The sequence below is a fragment of the Lissotriton helveticus genome, chromosome 1_1 (genome assembly GCF_964261635.1).
Source record: "Lissotriton helveticus chromosome 1_1, aLisHel1.1, whole genome shotgun sequence".
Lineage (NCBI taxonomy): Eukaryota > Metazoa > Chordata > Amphibia > Caudata > Salamandridae > Lissotriton > Lissotriton helveticus.
Window position 1 is genome coordinate 1,451,785,609 of NC_136057.1, and position 17,750 is coordinate 1,451,803,358.

General features: G+C 47.3%; 1 protein-coding gene across 1 annotated transcript in view; it reads left to right on the forward strand.

Annotated features, from left to right (window-relative positions):
• LOC144773326 (rho-related GTP-binding protein Rho6) overlaps positions 1–17,006 on the forward strand; it is a 60,972-nt gene extending 43,966 nt beyond the window's left edge. The window contains exons 3-5 of the mRNA XM_078658280.1: positions 12,128–12,237; positions 13,301–13,435; positions 16,037–17,006. Coding sequence (XP_078514406.1) covers positions 12,128–12,237; positions 13,301–13,435; positions 16,037–16,282 — 491 coding nt within the window. The 3' untranslated portion in view covers positions 16,283–17,006. The remainder of the gene's footprint in view (positions 1–12,127; positions 12,238–13,300; positions 13,436–16,036) is intronic.
• The last annotated feature ends 744 nt before the right edge of the window (positions 17,007–17,750 follow it).

Genomic DNA, 17,750 nt, shown 5'->3' on the forward strand with positions numbered 1-17,750 from the left:
TGACAGGGCACTAACTTTTTCATTTCCAATAGTTCTATTTTCGTTAAAGGGGTGTAAACAAATACTCGTTCGAGCGCACCTCCCCCTGTCCGAACAGGATGGACTTCTCGCAAGGTATTCTGTCTGTCTATGTAAAATGTCTTCCTTACTGGGGGTGGAACAGGAACAAAATGTGGAGTCAGGAACGTTCTGTATTTGTGACGTTGTTCTAAAATGACGTTAATCAAATCGGTACCTAGGCCTTTCCATCTGTTTAGGAGTAACTCGTCCAATACATTATATAGGGGACCTGGGTCAGAATGCTAACTTTCGTACAGTGTAATGAGGTGTTGGATCATGTACATACCCACCAGTCGCTGTTCGTCTGGGGAAAGTTTCAGAAACGTTTGGGCCACTACTTCGTCTGAAAATGTGCTGGAATTACTAGTCCATTGAACTGCTGATCGGGCTAGTTCCTGTTCATGCATGGTACTAAGCTCACTGTAACCTATTCGTTGTTCCAAAACTCTATCGGTAGCGTGGAATAAATGCTCAAGAGAACACTGTTCTGGTACGGGAGGAAGAAAAGTTTTCTTACATTCTAGGCGTGTGTGTCTGTCAAAAGGTCTCGCCCTACCTACGTACGCTATTCTATCTGGGTTGTCTGTGTCTACATCTTCGTCTGAGGTGTCGTTCTCTTTCTCGGTTTCTCTCGTTGCTTTCTCCCTTTCGTGTATGCCTAAAATTTCTTTACGAATCTTTCTATACATGGATTCTATACACCCTTGTTTACTGTGTTTTCCGTCTGCTATGTTGTCACTCCATTTTATCAGGACTTTCATCTCGTCTTGGTTTTTACCAGGCTGATCTTGTTCTCTTATTAAACAATTTATCAAAAACTGCAAGATCATATTTTGAGTCTCGACCTTCCTGTGTGCCATAGCCTCGTGAATACTTTCTGGTCTTTCCCCTGTTCTGATGAAATGATATATGTTGTCTAAATGTTCCCTCATTTCTGGTAAGAAAGTCAAATAGTTTGTAACTCGTCGTAGACGTATGGAATATAATATCATCTGATCTTCGCCTGGCACTGGGTCATATCTACAATCAGTAAGGTATTGTTTGAGGGCTGCGTATGTAGCTACTTTTGGCGTGCGTTGTAATGCTGCGTCTCTCAGCCTCATTCGTTTTACTTGAGGCGGGGTGATAGGAATACCTCCCCCCGCTCCTCCTGAAATAGAATCATCAACTAATACTGGGTGTGCCGTCGCTGTTGGTAGTGTGACAGGTAAAGTAGGCATACGTAATGTAGGCTGGTCCTGGGTTACTGGCGGATTAAAAGGATTTCCAGGACCAGTGGCTGGAGGAACAGTAATCGCGTTAATAACAGGGTTGTGAGGTTGAGCAGGCGGAGGAGGATTCGGATTTGTATATTCTGGGACAGTGTCGTCTAAATAGGAAGAAAGAAATTTCAGCTGCGGTCGGTTTATGACGTAGCTTAATCGGGACCAATGGTGGCGGTAAATTACAGGGTGCTTCCGGGGTCACCTTAGGCAGGCCCTCGGCGAGAAGGGGATACATGCCTTTAATAAGGGCATTTCTTTGTCGGTCTAACTGTTCCGCTCTAACTCGTTCACCTTCTTCTAGTAGTTCCCTTTCTTGGGCCTTTTCTGATGATTCCCTACTTAGTTCTGCTTTCCTGAATTCTTTTTCTGTTCTTTTGTGCGATTCTTTACGCCACAATTCTATGGCATCTTTCTGGGATTGTCTGGCTTTCTTTTTCCATAATGCTTCCTCTACTCTCATGATGCACTCAGCATCCCAGGTTCCTGAAACAGGCCATCTATATTTCTCTTCCAGATTTTTTGTATAATCTACCCATAAGTCTAAGTACAGTATGGCATCTAAGCCATGTTTATGATACATGAAATGTCCGGGACTGTCCCTAGGTGGGACAGGAACTGATTCTTCGAGTATCCCTTTTCTGGTTCCTATCTGACGTAACTTTGAAAACAGAGGCATATTTGAACGTACTTTAACTTGAACACAATACACAATGAACACAGTAATGACATAGCAAACAAATCACTCATACCACGACATCGGACACATTAAAAAAACAGTTCGAACAGATACTACCTAATACATTGAAAACATAATACTGGAAATCTCGAGAAACTATACTAGAAAACAGAATTACTGGATGCACTGCTAAGACAGTACAGAACATACCAGTCTCATAAAGAGACACGTCATACCGTATCCACCTAGGTGAACACGTCGGACCGGATCTGTGTACCTAGACCCGTCTGGACCGGGCACAAATTAATGAACCCGTCTAGATGCGTTCCCAGCAATGGTACTCACCGGGAAGCAAAACTGAAGGCCTCGGAAACTGGACTGGACTGGACGGCTATGGCGTCTGGTTACTGCTACGCACTACGCATGCGCTTCGGGCTTCGGAAACAGGTGGGCCTCCGGATACCTCGGACCTTGCTCTCTCGGCTTGGGCTCCGGTCGGGACTCCCCGCATTCCTCACCGCCTCGTCTGGATGCTGGACCGCAGTCTCCGTCTCCTCCGTGGGCCTGAGGGAGAAGAGCAGGAAAACCTGCAGGTGCACAGAAGGGGTCCGTCACGGCTGTAGAAGGGGTCAGGGGGCCTGCGTTACATCGCCGGCGTGTGGGGAAGGGGTACGTCCCTGTTCGGGCGCCATTATGTGGTAAATAATAATTACCGGTACTATTTTTCTATGCATTAAATGAAAAGGATAGCTCAATAAATGAGAGGCAGAGTCCGTGGTATCTGAGTCATACGGGCTTTAATTAAGTGGCTCGAGCCAATGGACATCGTGTTCCATCACTTACTAAGGTTCAGGAAGGGACATTCAACATTTCATTAACATCATACAATATATATAGTAGAACTGTACAGTTGCATTGAATACAGTAGGCGTAACAAGTGAAAAAGAAAAGATAAGAACATATGGGCGTAAAAGAAGGCGTGCACAAGGCGTGCACGGAGGTGTGTGATGTAGACGTCACAGAAGTGTCATAAGTGGGTGAACACATGGAGGGGGTTTCATGGGCAGCTGGAACCTTTAACCTACTGGTGCGCGCAAAACGAGTCATGACGTGTAACTGGGGAGGGTTGGGGGGCGCTGACTTCTAGCACCAGTAGAGGAGACTGAAATCTGGGATGTCAGAACGACCTGTACCTATAGCGTATCTGATATCTTGTGTTTAGAGTACATGTTGCTTGATTCTAAAAGTCATCAGGGCAAAGGCTACTTGTCACTAAAAGCTAGTATATGCATATATTTCTTTATGTATTGCGTGGGCTACGAATCTTCTATGGATACTAATTCAGTAAATCACTTGCATGGAGACAGAAAGACTAGACTGTAGATGGATATGTTTATGCTGTTCGTTAGCTAGGAATGTGAATCCGGGGAGCTGAACAGATAACTGTAGGCATAATATATTCTTGGCAAGCAGGCCAGGCCGAGCCGGGCACCGCGTTGTCTTGGCAGGAAGTAAGGGAAGGGTCAGGGATGCGGGCGGGGCTGCATCTCTCGGAGCGTTACAGGAGGTTTGAGGCCTGGATCTTGTGTCCGGGCCCTGTGGGGCCTTAGAAACGGGTGCATCTCGATGATTTAACGTGCACCATGTAAAGACGTTGGCAACATAGGCCTAAAAGCCTAATTCACGTGGCTTTCACGGAGGACTGGATAGCTGACATACTAACGTTGGACGCAACTGTAAATGCGTCTTTATTCTCGGTCATGGAGGGAAAATGCATAGAGATCCTGCACATATACTACATGATGGGGAACACGTAGGGGACACATAGCAGGGCAAAATTCAATTTTCCTCAGTGCGCCCGCCCAAGAGTAAAGGAGGATAGCCCCTCAGGGGCTACCTGAGACTTGAACCAGTTCTCCAGGTAGGAAATCATATCCTTCCCCTCAATTTTCTCCGGCAAGCCAACTACCCTGACGTTGTTGCGCCGGTTCCTGCTTTCCGCGTCCTCCGCTCTCTTCTCCAATGTAGTCAGTCTCTGCAGCGCATCCTCCAGTTTCCGCTCAATAGTCACTACCGCTGGTTTCAGATCTCGCACGACCAATTCAGTGTCTTTCACCCTATCCACCAGCTTCGAGTGATCAGCTTTCAGGAGGCCCAGTCCTGTCGCGACCTGGGCAATGTCGTTATGTAGGGAGTCTTTGGTTGCCGTGATGGCCTCTAGAATCTGATCTAGGCGCTTGTTCAGGCGCGTTTCCGACTCCGAGCCCTCCATCATTTCAGCACCTTCTGGAGCAGTGCCCCGAGCCGCGCCGTCCACTTCTGCGGTCTTCGGTTTCATCCCGGCGGGAATACCCCCTACGGAGCCGCCCGTAGACACCTTCCGCCACGATCAGGCGCAGCGGGGCAGCAACGATCTCTCTGATCCACCCAGGAAAAGGGTCACCAAGCCAGTGCACACTCCGCAACCGCAGAGCAGTTAGTTTCTGAGCCGTGAAGAAACGGCCTCGCTGCTGTCCCAACAAATGCGCCGTCAATTTGTTCCGTAGGCTGTTGCGGTGGGCTGGGGTCCTGACCTCTGCGACCCCCATAGTCCCCCCCTCCAGACAGCCCGTCCCGGGCACCCCCGGCGTAGCCCCCTGCTCTCGTGGATTCTAGCCCTCACTTTGCTGCTGAAGGCGGGCCTCAGGTCGTACGCACTGCACTACCTCCGCTGCCAAAGATCGCCTCCCCAGAGCTCAGTTCTCCGGGCACAATGCAGCCCTCTGTCGTCTCCGCAGGCGGCTGCTCGCGCACACCCCAGCATATCTCAGCGGGCTACAGGTCTTCAATGCCTCCCTCAATGCTCCTGATGAGGCTGCCAGTTGCCACAGTTATATTACAGCCCCAGTCAGTCAGGCAGTGTACCAGCAGGGGGGCTGCACATCCGTCACCTTAACATGTCCTCTCATCTCGCCCCCGAACAGTGCACCCAACTCAGTCCTCGCACTGCACCAGCATTTAAGGGCCCTCCGTGCGCCTATCGCCGCAGTATCTGTCCGCTCCCTCGCCGAGGTCCCGTTGGTACCAGCTGACTAGGCGCCGCCGAGTCACCGCCGCCAGGAGCTCCAGGGTCCTCCTTGCCAGTGTCTGCCGGGCGCCGCGCCCAGCCTCCGCTCTATAAGCGCCCCGGCTCCCCTCCTTACCGGTCCCCCGGCCGAGTGGCCGATCGCGGTGGTCTTCCTCCTCGGCGCCTCAGACCGCCGCCATTTTGCGCCGCTCAATGGGGTCTGCCAACCGCCGGTCTGCGGCTCGTCTGCAAATACACTCCAGGAGTCGCCCGAGCCCGGGCGCCCGTGCAGCACAGCTTTCCTCCCCGAGGCGGTTGGCCTTCACCGCCCTGGAGCTCAGCAGACCAAGCGGTCCCGTCCGACCGCGAGCGCCGCCATCTTGAGGGCTCCTCCTTCTGCCCACTCGGTCCGGGTCCGCGAGGCAGAACGCAGTCCTCCGGCCCTTCCAGAAGGCAATCGCAGGCGCGGGTATCACGCAGATATTCCGACCCAACGTCGGTCGTCGGCAGCCACCAAAACCCCCCGATTTTCCGGAGTTTTGCGGGATCGAGCGCGGAGCTATCGGCTCACGCCGCCCGCTCCATCGGCGCTCAAGCCACGCCTTAAAAGGACTGTCATATAGTCTGTCGGGGGAGCCTCTCTAGTGTCCGCTGTCTCTACAGCGATGAATGTTTCAGTTGCTGTCGCCTTCAGATACGGATGCAGTGCTTGCCGCACTACTGTAACCTGCGCTGTCTAGCAGCGTTAGCGCCCATGTCGGGTTCCGAAGCTGTGTTCTCACTATCCGTGGCATACTTTGCGGTTAAAGCAGCAACTTTCTTTTTCTGAAACTGAGGGTGTTGCTATTGACCTTGAAAGTCGTCCTGCTTGCCTTTACCTTCTGTCTGGCGGAGCTGCTCACGTCCTTGTGGGGTACCCCGGCCTCAGCCGCGTCCTCCGCCACCGGTTTGTGAGACAGTTGTTTCCTGTAAAGAATGAGGAGAACGTTGATCAGGAGCCTGAAATTGATCAGGTGACTTAATACTCGCGCGGTCACGCAAATCATATGTGCGCTCAGTAGACACAGGTATCGGTGATACAGGACGCGACCTTAGTTTCTTTTGCTGCTTACCCTGTTTTTAATTTTTCCTATTCTTTTTAGGAAAAACTGGACGGTCGTCTTTATTAGACTTAGCCGTCTGAGTTTGCGATTGAGCTGCTATTTTAGCAAAACACCCAAACTATTGTGGACAATGGTCTTATAAGCCTCTGCAACAATTTTCGGCAACTGCCGGGGTTTATCGGCGTCTGGGACATCGCGCAAAGCATTGGACACCTGGAAGGCAATCCGGTGGTGGATGTCTACAAACTTTTGAAAATATCAAGAATAAACTATGACTGCCTGCTTTTGTGGGTGGCACCAAAACGAACTTACTGTGCGACTTCGGTTGATACAAAATACTTGGCTTCAACGTCCTGTAAGGCAATTAGCCTATAATTTTTAGGAATGGATCTGTCACCTATTTTGTAAATAGGGGTAATGATTGATCTTTCAACTTTCTAGAAATTAATAATCTAGTTCCAGAAAGTTGGCAGGGATCAATAATGACCCCCTATTTACAAAGGAGGTGAACGATCCAATCCTAAAATGTGTAGGCTAATTGCCTTACAGGATGTTGAAGCCAAGAATTTTGCCTCACTTATCCTTAAGGATCTGGCAGACTGGTCAAGAGAATGTAATTTAATTTAATACCAAAAAATTAAACCGGATTTAGAAAGGGCATCTGAACTATCTCGAATATCCTGTTAATTTCACTGAGTGCTGAAAAATGCAAAACCAGGAAACAGGATCTACATCTGTGTTATACAGATTTAAAAGCTGGTTTTGACAATGTGGACCGAAAATTTATGTGGATTAAATTAAAATCCTGGAATATCCCGGAGAGAATATTGAGGGGTCTACTGCTGTTTTACACAGATACTTTGGTTCGTGTGAAGCTTGGGAATGGAGCTAGATTATCCAGAAAGGTGTATACCACCATGGGTCTAAAACAGGGGTGAGTGCTGGCTCCGCACCTATTTAATTTATTCATCTCAGAAAGCTTGATGGAATTAATTCACATCCACCGAAGTTGGCCAAACTACAATTGTTGCATCTTGCCTACGCAGATGATCTAGTTCTTTTTAACTAAGGTGGGCTTGACAAGACTATTAACCTAACTCTCTGAATTTCTGTCTGTAAATAAATTGGAACTCAATTTTTCTAAAACTAAATCAATGCTCATTACAAACTGAATAGCCTCTCATCATAACATTAGGCTAAAAGCCAACTTATTAGAGAATGTATCGTGCTACAAGTATTTGGGATTTTATGTAGATAAGTTATTTCGTTGACCAGAATAAAATATGACGCAGCGAGCGGGGGCCCGAACATTTGCCCATAAAGCACTTGCAAAAGAAACTGGAGAGACCTTCATTAAGACCGTTATTGCGGATTTCTGCTAAAGCACTGCCAACACTATCATACACCAGTGCTGCTATGCATGGGAAGGATTCTGAAACTCAAAACCAACTAATAACGAGTCTTTATATATAAAGTTTCTACAGCTCCCTAAGACCCCCTCACCAGCGCAAATGCACTTAGAGTTTGGGCTATTGAACGAAACATTGGGCAGAGACTACACATACATAAGTGTGGTATCAGATAAAACAAAATGTAGAGGAAAATCGTCTCAACAAATCCTTATGGCAGGAATTGGAACAGGATAAAACCTCGCCAGCCAATATCATCTTGGAACATGCGCTAAAGGTTACCTGAACTACTGATCTCTGGAATAAACATATGCCCTACCCAACATTCAAGTTAACACTAAACAAGGCTTCAAAGTTCCATTCGCTGCTGGTTGATAAAGGCATATTTTCCAAAAGAACTCATTTTTTGACAGTGATCAATAGTTATAAAATACTGGAACAAGCGGCCTATTTGGACTCCACTTTTTCTTTTCACATAAAAAGACAATTAATTGCATTGCGGTTTGGAAAGTGCCTCACTCTTGCAGATGCCCCGCGAATGGATGCATATGGAGAACCAAAAATGCCGGCTTTGTGGAAATAAAAGAAGATTTGGTTCATCTTGTATGCCACTGTAAGATACTGCAACCAGCACAAATTACATTTCTACGGAGAGTGTTCTTGGACAGAGGCATATAATCGTGTAGAACCACGATTATAAGAGGACTGGACTCTACCAGTTCCCAAATGAACTGCAAATTGATAGTTTTCAAGCATTCATGAACAAGGACTGAAAGCTAAAGCAGCTCAATGAGAAAAGCTGAAGAATATTTTAATAATTATGTATATCTTATGTTTTTAGAATAACTTTTAGGTAATTTTTTTTAAATAGTGCATGTAATATTGTTATGGTTTTAACTAACTGAACAATATATTAGTATGGTTCCAAATGTAGCAATTTGCGTACTTTCTGAATTTGAAAAATCTTTATCCAGGGACCTCCGCCAGAAACAAACTACATCCACTACCAGTGCAGGGCAGAGTCTTCTTTACAGCTTTAACTATTGTACATACAGCTGTTCATACTAATATCCCTGCTTGTATGGCCCAGAAATGATCTTTGGCTCCCTTCCAGGTGGTTTTAAAACAATGGGAAGTTTCTTTTGAAAATCCCCATAGTTTGCTTCTACATTCTTCGTTCAAGATTTCGCAGTGACCCCAGCCGAGCTGTGGAATGCCTTACGTGTTCAGTTACTTTAACAATCCTCTCAACCTGTTCAGGAAATCTTAGAGAATGCACATCTTTAAGTAATACTGATTACACAGCCACTTATGTAGCACCAAAAAACCCTTTTGGTGAGTTAGTAAATCACTTAATACATTAACTAAACCAAAACACAATTGTTCACTGGGCTTACATGACTGGTTCTGGGGAAATAGTGATTTTGGATGGTATCGACTGAGCGGAACACTCCTGGTATCTTGGGGTACTTCTTCACTAGACACCCCCTCACCTAGGGCAGGAGATGGAATTACTGGTTGTCGTTGACTGACTGAAGCACACACCATCTAGACTGAAGATCAGCCCTTGAAAGTGGGCAGAATGTATCTGCCTCAGAGAGCTCTGTGCTGGAGGGGGGGGGTCTGATAGTAGGGACCGAATCGTAGGTCTCGGGGTAACAGTCCTGTCCAGGTGGGGGGGATTGAGTGCCCTAGTGTAAGGTCTTGTGCACAACACTGACCTCTGTGTGTCGGTTTCTTGGGGGTGGGGGCAGACTTGCTCCTTGTAGTGAGTTAGTGGGTGACTGGGTGTGTGAGGTTGTGGTGGATTATTGGGTGAGGAATTGAATGAGCAGACATCTGGGTGAGTGAATGATGTAGTGAGTGGGTGCTAGAGGAGCGGGAAGGAGAGTGGCAGAACAAGTAAGGAAGTGAGGGAGTGGTTAAATTTTAGATGAACGGGTTGGCTGAATGAGATACTGGGTGAGTGAGCGACTGGTTTGAAAGAGTCAGTTTGTAAGTTATAGTAGAGTGTCTTGGTAAGTGGATGATAGATGGATGTGTGGCTGAGCCTTTATGTGAAACAGTGTTTAATTTGTTTTAATATATATATATATATATATATATATATATATATATATATATATATATATATATATATATATATATATATATATATATATATATATATATATGTGTGTGTGTGGGCCCTTGTCAGGAGGCCACTGCAGTTTACACTACCCATTGGCCGCGCCAGCGCTGCCGATGACCGTACCAACACAGGCTACTAACCATCACTCTCCTACAAGTGACCATTCCGACTATTCCAGCCCCCCAAGCTATAAGAATGACTTGGGCAGCTGATATTAAATTTTTTTTTAATGTTTAATGCATTAATATAGAACTGTTGTGTTCATCTCTAAATTAGACAAACCGCGCCAACATGTGGCAGACTTTCATAAAGGCCGGTGTTGACAAATGGGTGCTAATGCCGAGCACCGGAAACCACAGTTGCAAATTAAGCACGGATGTGAAAGTTTGGTGAGTCAGGCAGTGGATGAGTGAATTGGCGAATACTTCAGTTGGCGATTGAGGGAGGAAAGGAGGAAGTCCTTTCAATACGTAGATGTTTGTTAGGTGTGGTTGAGTGAGTGCAAGTAAGGGAGTGAATTGTTAAATGCTTGAGGACGTGATTGTGTGAGGGAGTGTTGAGTTATTTTGTGTTTAAATGAGTGACGAGTGGGAGGTGGATTTGTGAGCAGCTGCGCACTGGAGTTGGAAAGTGTTTTAGGGAATGGTTAATCGAGTGTCCTGGTGAGGATGTGGGAGAGTGTATGGGTGAGTGACAGTGTCCCAGTGGATGAGTGAGTGAGTGCCCCAGCAAGAGCGTCTCTTTGTGCACTCGCACAGTGCAGACTTTTAGCGGACTCGCCTCTTGGCAGAATTTGTAGGTTTGGTGTCAAAGGGAGATAATTGGGAGCTAAAACCTTCTACAAACGAGCTTCTTAGTGCTCCTGTCGCCACCACCGTTCTCACTCATCCCTCTCTCTGACATTCCTTCCTCTGAGAAACAGAGTCCGGAATGTGAAACTGAGGCCTTGCCGTAAAAGGCCGGGGTGGGGGTTGTAGTGGGGTGCATCCTTGAGTTACAGCTTGTAAGGGGGGTCATGCATGAAGGCTCCGAACACGCCTGTTTTGCGACGGGGATGTATGTTTGCGTCTTCTGCGCTCCTCTCCATCTCAGTGGTACCCTCGTTCCTCCATCCAGTTTCCATGGCAACGCTCTAGGGGTGTTTGTCATTCAGAGCACAGATTGTCTGGGATGAGAGTCTGGATGGGGGAGGTGGGGTGCAATGGTGGAGACGAACGCGGGTGGGGGTCGCTCCCATGGCCCAGGCAGTGGCAGCCCTAAAAATATAACCCTTAAGATCCTGTTACAAATATAACCCTTAAGATCCTGTTACACTGCTAACTATATGAAAGGTATAGATGGGGTGGTGTCACCTAAAGAGGGAAACGGGGACTGGAGAGTTGGCGGTGGAATTTGGGTTGCGCAGTTTCCACGAGCCCGGGCTGCCCCCTGTCCTGACTGTTATTGGGTGGGCTCGTTCTTTGCACTCCGAATATTCTACCCGTACCTTTGCTTGCCTTATTTTTTACATCTCAACTACAGTTGCATTTTACACCTTCACCTTGAAACGTCATTTAAAAAAAATGCTATCTTATTTTTAAAGCGGTACTCCCTAGGGAGGTTTTCGTAGGTGCATGTAGAACACCACAGCATCTTCTCGCGTGTTGCTATTCCTCTTTCTCACGCCCTACTTTGTAGGAAAGCATTGCTCATTGTCTGACGCGCCCCCTTCCAGCATTGCACGGTCTGAAGCAGTGTCATGGGGCACCAGTTTACATAAGGACAGCCATAGTCCTGTACATGCTTAGCAGAGCCATCTCTCTGCCTGTGGGTCCTTCAGCCTTGGGCAGAGAACGGAGTAGGCAGACTTCCGCCGGCGGAGCTACACTCAGGTTTCGCAGCTCTGAGCCGGACAGCAGTGATGCTCTGAGGTTACACGGCTTGTACAGGCCAACGAGTCGGGCAGCAGAGCTATCGCTCAGGTAACCTAGTTCTAGGGGCCCAGGTCTCCGACGTCAGGGATATGTCTGGTTATTCCGATCGTATTGGCTGTAGGCCGGACAGCAGAGCTATCTCGTGAAGCGTTTAATCCGGGTTTGGCTCCCACCGCGAAGTACTGTCTTGTCACCCGAGCTCATTCACTCTAGGTCTGTATAGCAAAACCGAGCCCCTGTCGGGCAGCGCCTACACAGGCGCAGCAGGGCGTAGCTACCATCGCTGCAGCAGGTGCAGTGGCACCGGGGCTCAGAGTCCCGAGGGGATAACTGCTGTAGTTCTACCCTAACTGCAGTCAAAGGGACGGTTTTCCACACTTGCACCCGGGCCCACGGCGACCTTGGCACGGTGCTGGACAGAAAAGCTATACTTTGGTCCCACATCAGAGTCACAGACACGAGACTGCCTTGTAGCGCCAAGTGGTCTGTACCAACTACCTCAAATCTTCCCTTGTTTCTTCCAGGCTCTCCGTACTACGACAATGTGCGGCCCCTCTGTTACAGCGACTCCGACGCCGTCCTCCTGTGCTTCGACATCAGCCGGCCAGACACCCTGGACAGTGCGCTAAAGAAGGTGAGTGGGCGCTATGACCTCAGTGGAGGGCGGGGGAGTGCGTGCACCCAACTGCACCGAGGGTGGGCGAAACGTGGCCCAAATCAGTCTTGCGCTGAATTCTGCTACTATCGGCCACTGTTGAGCTCTCCCGTCTGCCTGTGGTGGGAGGGAGGAAAAGGACAGACCCAGAAACTGTAGCTCAGTCAATCTAGGCTTGTTTGTTTAACTTCAGTTCTGGTAGCAGTGGCGGCTCAACAAATCTAACAGGGCACAACGTGTTTTTCTTAAAGGCTCCTGCCACCTTTCACCTTGGCACAACCAAAGCTTTAAGTGTTTTCGTGCTGGGTGTTTAGGGGAACAGTCCGGGTGTGCCTAAATCTCGATTTACCATTTACATCAAGTACTCGCATGCACTACTGCAACACATGGATAGATTTTGCCTTGCATGCTCACATTTCGCACACTCGAGCCATGGATAGCCACAATATGTCACTAATTGACGATATCATGCTATGGGCAGGGCATGCTTAGGAAGAGTATAATCCTGGCATGAATGTCCATCGTATGCTAGGAATTGTCATTATTGTGCCTGAGCAAATATTTTACCAGTGGTGGGCATCATGGTGCCATGGATGCCCACAATAGGCCAGGAATTCACACCATTATGCCAGGGCCAGCATTCTACCAAAGAAAGGGAGTGCGTGCGCATGGATGCCCACCTTATGCATATTTGTCCACCTTTTTGTCAGGCCACTCAATACAAAGTGTGAGCACAATCATGCCATAGCAGCCCAAAGTGTGCCAAAAATGACCACCATATACCAGGGCAAGTTTTTTGGCAGAGGTGGGCAATATCTTTTAATCTCCAATGTTTCTGTTGGGATTAGATTGTCTGGCCGCATGCATATTGTTTCCTTATTGTGTCCTTTACCCTCTGCTGGTCACAAACGATAGTGATGTTAGTGTAAGAACTTACGGTGAGACTCTGACCTTGCCATTCAAGGTGTGTGATTAGCGTTTTTCTGATTTTACAGCACGCCAATTCTGATTTGTAATATTTGGTGTGTTTTTCCCTATGCAGTGGAAAACAGAGGTGCTGGATTTCTGCCCCAGCACCAGGATGCTGCTGATTGGCTGCAAGTCTGACCTTCGCACTGACTTGAGCACGCTCATGGAGCTTTCCCACCAGAAGCTGGTTCCAGTGTCCTTCGAGCAGGTGAGTGTGCCCGGAATCTACCCAAAGTCAGGGGCAGGGATTTCCACAAGCAGACAAGAGCAGGGGCGGGAGATCCAGTGCTTAATTTGTGCCGGTGGTTGCAGCTGTTGGGCACCGGCATTCATTTTTGGGGATTTTTCATCATTAGACATTGACCCAGAGCAAGATAAAGACCGGAAAGTGAAGGAGAAAGATTTTTTTTAAACGGGGATAAAGGGAGAAAGATGAAAACAAACCTGCAAGCGTGAGATATAGGAGTCAAGTATGGTGGTGGTAGAATCAGAATTAGACAGCCTTGCTATCTGGCATCCTTGGAATGCTGCAACAGTGGGCACTTTAGAAAAACACTGGGCCACTCCACCTTTTTATTTGTATAAATTAAGACCTAGGGCCGTTTCACTAAGCGGTTAACAGGTTTTTCTAAGCGGCAGCCACAAGCAAAGGGGTCCCTTAGGCAAGTAAAACCAGGATGCATGGGAGTCTCGCAAGTAGCAATGTGCTCTGAGAATCTGGCAGAGATTGACCCGGGGCATACCTATGAGAGTCATGGCAGAGCATTTGGGAGATCCCAAAGGTAGCCATGGGTACACAGTTTAACTGAGAGGCAGGACTTGCAGTTTCCATTGAGCACTTTGGGTGAGACGGAAACCTCTGCTGCCAGCCGAGGATAGTCAAAAGGGATGTCTTATCAGCAGGTTGCTGTAGTAAATCTCAGTCAGTCCAACCTGCAGGCAATATGGTCTAGTTGGCAGTATGAGACCAGGGAGTGTGATTCTCATGGCAATCTGGTTCAGAAGAACCTAGCCAAGGACAAGGGCTGGTCTTTGGGGCCAGTGTATCCCACAGACCGTGATGGAGTCCCACCAGCAGACCGGGGCAGGAAGTCCTACTAAAAGGCAATTGCAGGCCTTTCCGCAACATGGGTAATGGGCTGTCTGTTAAGGGCCAACACACTCCACCTGCTGGCAAAAGTTCCCCTCCACAGTTATGGTTGTTGTCAATTCTAAGACTGGGATGGCAGAGGTGGCTAGCTGGCAAATAGTCCCAGGGTGTAGACACATGACCTGTTTCTGTGTAGCGATGACTTGGCTTGTGGTACCTTGAGGAGCATAGTGCTGGCAAACCCTTGTTGGTTAGCTATGCGCTTTATAAATTTGGTATTCTAATAATGTTAATGATGAGGGTCTGCTGGCCGCAGACGGTTGCTTGGTAAAGCCATCTGACGGTGACTAAAGTTCAAAATTACCCTCTGCATCTCCATCCTCTTGGGTGCATGCTATCTTTTTCTTGTGCCTGGTTCTGCACTTATGGTTGATCTTAGAGATATTCAACATCTGCACTCAAGGGCGGGTCCGCTACATATTTGAGTTCCCAAATGCATATGTATCCAAGAGCCTGTCTCTCCATGTTAGCATTGTGGAACACTCTCTTTATCCCAATGCAGTCCACATGAAAGTGCTCCTAAGAGCTCTGTTTTTTCTGAAGAAGTGACTGGCAACTTTTACACTTTTTTTTTTTTTTTTTTTTTTTTAGTTCAAAAAGAATTTTATTTGGTAAAAAGAGAGGAAAACAAGGTGTCAATACAAAGTGCAAAAAGAATATAAAATGCTGAAAACATTAGTAAGCAGTGAGAACTGTATAGTTGTAAATAATAATGAAAGTTAATCCTGGGCATTGGAACTAAATAAAGGAGAAACATTAATTGTACAAATATGATTATGCAAAAGGAAGGACCTATAAGTGGTAACTAAGAAGAAAAGGAATGCGAGGGGCATTTAAGGTGGTTTGGAGACCTCTTGCTGTGAAGGTAGCGGGTGGAACAGACGTTTAGCACATACATCAAGGTAAAGCGTAATAGGAAGCCAGAAGTCCATGCGTTTTGCTGCCATGTGAGCTGGAAAGACAAAAGCAGTATCTAGTCTATGATTATGACAAACGTTATACCACCATGCTTTAAAGGAGATGTTCGAAAAGTTCTTCCAGTTGGCTGTGATCTGTTGAAACGCAACAGCTAACAGTAAATCAATGATCTGAATGTTAAGTTCAACATCCTCCCAGCAGGGAGAAAGACTTCCTAGAAAAATGTTAGTGTAGGAAAAAGGAATGCAATTGTGAAAAATTACATTAATTTGAGCCCAAACCTGCAACCAAAAATCATGAACAGATTTACATAGGAACAACATATGAAACCGAGTCGCTTGCGGGGAAGAGCAAGACCAGCATATGTGTGGAGTGGCTGGAAAACGGCAACTTTTACTCTTGTTTGCCCATTGCTACCTCTGGTCTCTAAGGTCATGAAGTCAGCTGTAAAAAGCAAGCAAACTGAACTCCAGAAGCACATGAGTATTTCTGTAGTTTGTATTCCTCCATCCATTAGCCCCTCTGCAACGAACAGCAGCCTTTTAGGGGCAAATAGCAGGAGAAGGGGTCAACTCCATGATTTTATTTATGTGCAAATCTTTGATGTCATTTCTCTGACACCCACATTTTGGTTAATCCGCGTCCGTGGTTCCTGATGTTCCTTAACCCTCATGTAGCCACTCTCGCCCCTTCACTGTCTAAAGATGCAGTGTCCTGACTTATCCTTTCTTCTTTCCACAGGGTTGTGCTGCATCCAAGCAGTTAGGTGCTGAATTGTACCTGGAGAGCTCCGCCTTCACCTCGGAGAAGAGTGTGCATAGCATCTTCCGGAGCGCCTCCACGCTGTGCATGAACAAGGCCCCACCCCCAGTGCGCAAGACCCCTGTGCGCAGCTTGTCCAAGCGGCTGCTACATCTCCCTAGTCGCTCTGAGATCATCTCCTCCACCTTCAAAAAGGAGAAAACCAGAAGCTGTTGCATCATGTAAGACCTGCAGCTCCTCCCGCCGCCGGGAGGGGGGGGTCACTCATTGACATTGGACATTATTTTGCGTTTTTCAAGGTCACCGCTTGGCGGGAGGGGCAGAGGGAGGGGCTTGGACAGGCTGGGCCTGCTGTTGAGGGTTGTGCTGGACCAGGCCCTCATACCTAGGGGCTACCCAGGGAGACACCCAGGGGGTACCCAAGGGAACCAACAGACTAAGGCGAGTGGGCTGGGGGAAGCGGCGAATGGTGAACCGCTCCCCTCTCAGTGCCAGCAATACATTTGCACAAAGACTTTCAATGCACATTAGGGGGAGATCTGAGAGCTGGGTAAAATATGAAGAATCAAATTCTTTTACCCCCTTTCTGAGCCCCCCCATCTTTTCCTTCCAGTGCTGGCCCAGTATCCTAAAAGTGGGCATCACCAACAGCGCCAAGTAGTTAAAACCACCAGTGGCAGCTGCACTACTAGCTTTCCAGAAACTGAAGGGAGCAGTGTAAAAAAAATATTAGTAGCAAATCTCCCTCCTCCAAGATGGTTCTCGGGCTAGGCAGGGGTTTTGGGAGCTCAGTTGTATGTTCAACTTAAAGCTGTGAAAAGTTTTCTTTTTTGCGGAAGGCCAGTGGGAAGGGACTGGTGTAAGTTATCATTTTTTTAAGGTTACATCTGTTAAAAGTGTTTGCTCAATGTCCCAGAACTAATAAAATTGTATTTATTGAAAGGATAAATTCATGATGTCACAATGAAGTCCTTCTAACACAAGCGAACACCTCACCGAGGTGGTCTGCATTGGTGGCTATGACCTATTGTGAGTGTGTTTGCTTTTTTCAGCTTTCAAAGGTTGCAAAAGCTACTCCATTAAGATGAGTGCCTCAGAACTGCCCAGTCTTGGATTTTTTTTCCATAGTCCTTGAAACGCTTCGATTTTCCTCTACCTGTGCAATGTATCGGGTTGTGTCTTTACTTCCATGTATCTTTTTAGGCCTTTTTTGATAGCTGAGCTGCCTGCATGATTTACAGGTCACAATTCTTACAATTTTGTACATGGAGTGGGCTTTGGCTATGCCCGTAGGAGCATTCCAATTTCACCTTGCATTATACATGTATCTTTCCGTCTCTTATGGAGTGCTGCGATGCAATTCAGGAGGGACTATTTCACATCTAAAAGTAAACTGCATCATCACACATTACATTCTATATCTCCTACATGCCCTATATGCAGAAAGCAACCCTTTTTTGTTGCTTTAAAAAAAAAAGTTTAGTCTGAACTTGTGTGTGGTTTTTCCCGGGTTGTCCCCCCTCCTCATTGCCCCCCCCCTTTATCTTTCCTGCTATCCTTCTGTTTACATTTATTTCCTGTAGTTTTTAGGTCTCGACTGGCGTTAGCAGCACGTATGTGCTGTTCTCGCCATTGCTAGTGCCTTTTGCAATCGATAAAGCCAAACATGCACGCGAACCGATGCATAAAGATG